The sequence below is a fragment of the Leucopleurus acutus genome (assembly GCF_964270905.1).
Source record: "Leucopleurus acutus genome assembly, chromosome: 5".
NCBI classification, from domain to species: Eukaryota; Metazoa; Chordata; class Mammalia; order Artiodactyla; family Delphinidae; genus Leucopleurus; species Leucopleurus acutus.
Genome location: NC_139147.1, coordinates 26,538,332 through 26,546,181, shown reverse-complemented (window position 1 = coordinate 26,546,181; position 7,850 = coordinate 26,538,332). Strand labels below are relative to the sequence as shown.

The window sequence follows — 7,850 nt, the reverse complement described above, 5'->3', positions numbered from 1 at the left end:
AAGTATGATTCTTATGAGAGAACAGAGCCAGATCAAATGCATCATTAGGAAAAAACATGCATACTAGACTATGAATTCTACTGAGGACAAAGGCCATTACTTTAAATACTTTTCAATTCCCCAGTTCCTGATGGGGTTCTCAGAACAGAGTTTCTTGGTTAATGAATAGCAAATTGATTTATTGGTTAAATTAGCAACTATGGAGCTTCCTGACAACAACATAAAATTAGTGGATAACTCACCAGAAACTGGCTTCTAGATTTTCATTTTAATTACTATTTTGAAACAACATAATTTAGTACCAAAGTTTTAAACACCCAATATAATTTCTAGACTGTGAAATCAGCATTATTTATATCTCATCAGCTATACAAAACTCATCAATTTTTCTTTTGAAAACGGTAGTAGAAATCCCAAAGAATAAGGGAGAGACTACTAATTAAAGGTCATGTTTACTAATCTAGCACCATAATTCCATTCTCAGGACCTCCCAAGTGGCTGGAAGGAGGAAGGGAAGAAGTGAGGATGTTGGAAAAGTAAGGGCTGTTCTTAACTTGTGGCCCCATTTGTGCTGTAAGGCAATGCAGGGTCTAGCAAAGAAGAAAATTGCTGAGGCTGGAGATGAAAACAAAAGCTTTTGGTTCAGATGGTAAAGGAGGCCCTCAAGAACAGTAGAATCAGTTTATCCAGGAGGCAGTGCTGGAGTCAGCCTCATGAACTAGGGGGTTTCTTCTTGGCATCCACGTCCTTTTTAATTTCTTCAAGTTTTTTAGCCAGGTTTGGTATGTCATAGTTCTGAGCCAGATACATTCCCACCACGTTGCCAAGAGTAAATCCAAGCAGGAGCTGGAGCATAATGTTGGTAAGGAAGACTCGTAGGTCAGCTGCAGCTCCGTGGGCACCCTGACAGTTTTAAAATCAGATATTATGTAAAATGTCCCTCAGTTGAAATTTATCTGATATTTTTCTAATGATTAGACTAGAGTTGCTGGTTTTGAGGAGAAAGACTACAGAGGTAAACTGTCATTCTCATTACAAAATATCAAGAGTCCTTACTATCAACATGACTTACCACCGTTGTTAATCTTTTTAAAATTATTTACTTATTTATTTATTTTTGGTTGCTTTGGGTCTTCGTTGCTCCACCGGGCTTTTCTCTAGTTGCAGCAAGCGGGGGCTACTCTTTGTTGCGGTGCGCGGGCTTCTCATTGTGGTGGCTTCTCTTGTTGCGGAGCACAGGGTCTAGGCACGTGGGCTTTGGTAGTCGTGGCATGGGGGCTCAGTAGTTGTGGCTCGTGGGCCCTACAGTGCAGGCTCTGTAGTTGTGGCACACAGGCTTAGTTGCTCCCAGCATGTGGGATCGTCCTGGACCAGGGATTGAACCCATGTCCCCAGCATTGGCAGGCAGATTCTTAACCACTGCACCACCAGGGAAGTCCCACTGTTGTTAATCTTAATCACCTGGTTGAGGTAGTATTTGTCTCTTTTCCCCACTGTAAAGTTACTCTTTTTCTCCCTTTTCATATTGTAGTATTTGGAAGTCACTATGTGAAACCCATATTTAAGAAGTAGAAAGTTATTTTCCATCTACTTAAGAACACAATATCTACATCAATTATTTGGAATTTTTCTGCACAGGAGATTTGTCTTTTTTCCTTATTTATTTATTTAATCTCTATATTAGCATGAGTTCATAGATATTTATTTTACACGTTGAGTTTTAATTCAATACCACTTTTTTGGTTGCTCGAATTTTTCTAGTTTTGGCCATTGGCAGCTCTTGGCCCAGGGATTTTTGACCTGATTATAAGAGACTTTCTGGCTGGCTGAGCATATTTTATGTAAAACTTGAAAGTTGTTGGAAGCCAAACTTTTTCTGTCAGATTACAAAAGTGATGAAATCAAGTATGCAAAGAGAAAGGAAAGAATTAAGCAAATGTAGCTTAAAAAGCCAAAAAAGAGCTCAAAGCATATAGCTTTTTGCCCTCACTTCTTTTGTTAGACCTACCTCCTGAGATCCTGGTTTCCCAGCCTGAGATTTTGTGTGCCTCCAGTTTCCGCAAACAAAATCATCTTTTTTTTTTTTTAATTTGATCTATTTCTTTGAAGAATTAAAACAACTGCAGGAAGGTACTGCATTATTCAGGTGAGGGCACAGGTGATGAAATTTTGAGAAATAGGTATTAATGTGATCCCTTTGATAACTAAAGACCCAGAGTTCAGTTGCACTTCCCTCAGTTCCTATCCTATTCTGCCATCCACAGTCTGTCCTGGAGGCCTCTGATGATGATGACTGCTACAAACACGCTTAGCTCTACCCACCCTCGGAATCAATAAGGTCCAGACCAGGTGGTACATCAGGAGTCCTTTGCTTCTAAATTGAATTTAGAGCCCCTGGAGGCTAAATAAGCCCTTGCCAGAAGCTTCCAAGCTAACATGGAAAACCAGCACTGATCAAAGGACTCATAGCATGGGTCCCTCTCTCCTGGACATCTCAGGAAAACTGATGCTGATGGAATTGGTCTGATGTAATCCGAGACTGCATCTCCACTTAGGTATCCATCTCCTGGTCTGCCAACAACTCTTCTGCTGCTCTGGTCAGTTTTACTGGTAATATTCCTACTACCTCCACTTTATCTCCTCCCACTCAATCCAACTTCTTCTTTTCTGTAATATATTTGGTCCCATTTTCTTCAATCCTTAGTGGAAAGTCCCAAAATATCACATTGGTCCTGGGTGTTCACATATTATACTCTATATTATGATGACAGGATAAGATTTGAAAAGAAATTTCATTCTATTTTAACAAACTTTTAAGGTAGATATTATTCCTATCTCACAAACTAGGAAACGGTCATTCAGAGAGATTTGTTGACTTGTCTGACACAATATATAGTGAAGCTGGCATTCAACCAAGGTCTTTGGATTCCAAGAATAGTGCTCATTCCACAATACCACACTGCATGCATTAACATTTACTGTGTTAAACTGAAATCTTATACTTTGGTTGAAGGGAAGATATAGTGACCTTATATGATAGTCTTCTTAGCATAGCCAAGAAAACCATCAGATCTGCAGGTATTACTAACACAGCATCCATCTAGATCATCATTTTGCAGAAATGTTGAGAGCAAATTCTTCCTTTCACAAATATTTTGTAGTAGGTATGAGAAAGTTAAAGGAGCAATCTGGCTTATTATTTTTAATAACGTAATAACAACTGAAAACATGATTCCAACTTTATCTTCTTTAGATAAACTATAATTCAAAACACTGTTAGGTATTTTAGGAGTTGGATTGGATTTTGTTTTTAACTGGAAGTTAAAAGCCAGCTCCATCTAAAAGTTATATTAAGGGCTTTAGTACAAACTTGTCTGGACTGGGAGATTTACTAAAGGCCATTTATTTAATAGTTATGCATATTTCAAATAAAGTTGCTGAATTAGAGTTCCATTGCTGTTCCAACAATTTCAGTGATTTAAAACCATACAAATATATTTTCTTACAGTTCTGGAGATCAGGAATCTGACCTGGGTCTCAACAACCAATAATCAGATGCTGTGTTCCTTTCTGGAGTCTCTAGGAGAGGATCCATTTCCAAGGTCATTCAGGTTTTTAGCAGAATTCAGCTCTCTGTAGTTGTATGACTGACATCCTCATGTCCTTTCTAGCTGTCTGCTGAGAGCCCTTTCCTGCATTCCTTTGCTCTCAGCCCCCTTCCTCCATCTTCAAAACCACCAGTGGTGGGTGGAGTCCTTCCCAGTCTTCAAATCTCTCCTCCTTCTGTCTTGTCTCTCCGACCCAGCCTGGAAATGTTCTCCACTTTTATATACTCATTAGATTAGACTGAGTCTCCACAGGTGATCCAGGACAATCTCCTCATTTCAAAGCCTATTCCTTTCATCGCATCAGCAAAGATTCTTTGGCCATGTAAGGTAACATATTCACAGGTTCCAGGCATTAAGGCATGAGCCTGTTTGGGGGCCATTACTCTGCCTACCACAGCTGTACTATCACTGTAACTTTCAACCACATAGACTTTTAAACTCCTCACATTTATTTGCTGTATTAAAATAAACAAAAAGTTTTAAACTTTTTTCTTCATTCTGAAGTGTTTCTTAATTCCCCCCGCAAAAAATGTATGCTGTGTACATAAAATTTAAGAAGTGAATTTATACAAGAATTTCATTCATATTAAATTTTCTAAAACATTTTCATGAACAACACATTTGATAAGTTCTGTTTGCCTTCTTTTCATTTCTTCATACAACCCTCCACTGACTTAATTTGATTTCAGAGGGATTCAGGGCTGCTTTCTCTCTTCTTGAATGTTGAAATTATGCTGTCACAGCAGTAGACTTCCTGAGGAATAAGAATCACTTGTGCCCTTCTCTATATGAGGAAATTAAAACTGTAAATTTTACAATACCAGAGATTATTCCATCTTTGAACAATGACTAGTTAGCTTTCAGTAATGTTACCTCACTCCTACTCAACCTTAATAAAACATATAAAATACTGCTTAACTAACAATAATTGATTTTTCCATTAATCAGTTACCCAGAAAATGCATTATATAACTCTCTACATCTTTTCTTTGTCAATACTTAGCAACTTAGCTCCTATAGTAGAAAGGTGGGAAGAAACTAAAGGTACAATTGAAAATCAGTTGGTATTATTGTAATTCTTTAGTAGCTCTGGTAAAGGATGGATATTATGTTGCAATTCTAATATGTGGGTTAAATGAAACATCTTTTTCTTTTCTTGCTTTGTCTTCAACTATCTTCCCCACAATCTTATGCACAAATAGCTTCAAATATCATGTCGATGCAGATGACTCTAAAATCTGTACTGCCAGGCAGTCGAATGGCCCATTCTCCTCTTCCTAAAAGCTGTATTTGAACACTTATTAACTCAAACTCAAAACATCAGAAACATTAGTCATCGATTTTACTCTCATTATAATTACTGTACTTAGAGAGTTGAAGAGGGAGAGAACAAAGAAGGCTGGACAAGAACTCTTTGGTAGAATGTCTGAGAAATTCACAGAGATGAGGAATTTGCTCACATAGTATTGGAAAGTGAACCAGTTCCCTACAGCAGTGCTGACTTCTACACACAACTCAAGGAGAAAGAGAACTGAAATGAGGTCACTGGTAAATTAGCAAATGGCTCTTCTAAAGGTTGCGACAACTCATCCTCCTGGAATAATATATGAGGACTATTTGGGGAAAGATGGAAAGAATGGGGTGAAAAACAGGGAATGCAGCCAGAGTGATGGATTGATGTCCTCAAGATATAAATCTGATCATGTCTCCACTTTCCATCTCTTGAGACAGGGCTAGTTCACCATGCAGGCTACTGCCCTTGGAGTCTTCCACGTCTTATAGAAACATGGAACAACACCTTTGTTCTTGACAATGTTTGATGAGTTCCTTGTACACCAGCAAGCTCTTTAGGCCTGCAGCAGTGGAGACAGTGCCAGAGAGTCCAGGCATTAGCCAATGGCATGGAGACTGCTGCACTAGAGTGCAGCACGCAGAGCTGGTCTGCCTGTGAGCTCTCTAGGGAGGAAGACACACACAGCCAGCTTCATGGCTTCTACTCCCCCTGGTGCTGGCATCAGATCCAGGCAGGGGAAAGGAGATACGGATAAGTAGTAAGTTAGCCACCACATGCAAAGGTCTTAAAGTTCAGAGAACCTAGGGAATCAACTATTCTAGCAATGCATTGCACAACGCCTCTTTAATCATCCTGGAATTTCTCATTCCACTCTATCTGTTTGTATTTACCTATTGCTATCTAGTAAATGATCCCCAAATTTAATGGCTTAAAACAACAAGCATTTATTATCCCAGTTTCTGTGGGTCAGAACTTAGTTATGTGATTCTGGCACAGAGTCTCTCATGAGGTTGCAATCAAGATGTCAGCCAGAACTACAGTGGTCTGAAGGCTTGACTGGAGCTGGTTCACTTCCAAGCTCACTCATCACTCATACAGCTATTGGCCAGAAGCTTCAATTCTTTGTCATATGATACTTTCCACAGAGCATAGAGTAAGTGAGCTGAGAGAAAGAGCAACCACAAAAGAAAAGTAAAATATATTTTGTGACTCTCACAACCTCTGGGAAGGCCAAAGCTTCAATCTTAGGAATTCCACAGGCAAAAACAGCACCCAAACCAGTAGGACTGCCCCACTGGTGATCTCTCAGATGGCATTACTGGATACAGATACTGCAGTTCAAGCCACTGATACCAAACACTAAAAACCAGAATCTCCACCACAGATTTCCCTAAAAGCCACATGCCACCATTTCCCTTAACAGGAAAGAGTGGATTCTGTATGGCACACAATCCTCAAGGTCAATTCTTCCATGTCAGAATGTGAAGCACCTCATTGGTGAAGCCAGTGCCTATGCCCCAAGTGCAAAAGGAAACTGGGAAAATTCATTTCTGATTCCTATCTGGGGGAATATTACCCCCCAACATAATATGGAAAATTTCCCAAACTAAAATAGGGTACTCTAATGATGCTGACAAAAACAAAGCCTAAAAGGGTGTACTCCACTTAGTTTCCCAAAATCAACAAATACCCTCTTCTATACTTAATCTTGCAAACAACAACAAACATAATTCTTTTTTTTTTTTTTTTTTTTTTGCGGTACTCGGGCCTCTCACTGTTGTGGCCTCTCCCGTTGCGGAGCACAGGCTCCCCGGACGCGCAGGCTCAGCGGCCATGGCTCACGGGCCTAGCCGCTCCAGGCATGTGGGATCTTCCCAGACCGGGGCACGAACCCGTGTCCCCTGCATCGGCAGGCAGACTCTCAACCACTGCGCCACCAGGGAAGCCCGATAATTCTTAACATAATACAACTATCTTTCCTATAATTGAAAATGAAGGTATCTCCTTAACAAGGAATCAATTTTATAATTTCACCATCTAAATATATACCATATGTATATATTTTTATGTGTGTGTGTGTGTGTGTGTGTATATATATATATATATATATAAAATATCTGTGGTCTATGGATATTATCTTTAGATCTATATCATGATAATGTCCCCATCATGACATTCTATAATCAGTGAACTAATTTGTAAAGTTACACACTACCAGAACAGCCTATATAAAATAGTAGAATATTTGTTGGAATAATAAAATAACTAAGAGAGCAATGATAGAAACAGAAATAGATAACACAGTTCTACAACTGGTCATAAAGCTATGGTTGACAAGGTAAGACTTACTTCCTCCACAGCATCTTCCATGCTCCTTTGTTCTAAGCCAGCATCTGGGGAAATAACCCAAACTTTATTCCTACTGGGTTGCAGTCCTTGATGCCAGAGCGTATGGGATTACTGCCATCTAACATGCATCTTTACCACTTGACGTGATAGGGAGCAAAGTGACCTCCTGGGCTCAAGACATTTGTCTCACCCACTCCCAATATAGCAGCAGCCCTGGTACTTTTCTTTTCTTTTTTTAACATCTTTCTTGGAATATAATTGCTTTACAATGGTGTGTTATGTTCTGCTTTATAACAAAGTGAATCAGCTATACATATACATATATCCTCATATCTCTTCCCTCTTGCGTGTCGCTCCAGCCCTCCCTATCCCACCACTCCAGGTGGTCACAACGCACCGACTTGATTTCCCTGTGCTATGCAGCTGCTTCCCACTAGCTATCTATTTTACATTTGGTAGTGTATATATGTCCATGCTTCTCTCTCACTTCGTCCCACCCTACACTTCCCCCTCCCCGTGTCCTCAAGTCCATTCTCTAGGTCTGTGACTTTATTCCTGTCCTGCTGCTAGGTTCTTCAGAACCTTCTTTTTTTTTTTTT

At 39.6% G+C, this 7,850-nt stretch overlaps 1 protein-coding gene across 1 annotated transcript; it reads right to left on the bottom strand.

Annotated features, from left to right (window-relative positions):
- Window positions 1–433: 433 nt before the first annotated feature.
- LOC309962147 (short transmembrane mitochondrial protein 1-like) lies at window positions 434–905 on the bottom strand. Its single transcript, XM_082839749.1, is given in 2 exon segments — window positions 434–716; window positions 718–905. Coding segments are annotated over 2 exon segments (177 nt in total). The 5' UTR covers window positions 856–905; the 3' UTR covers window positions 434–677.
- Between the last annotated feature and the right edge of the window lie 6,945 nt (window positions 906–7,850).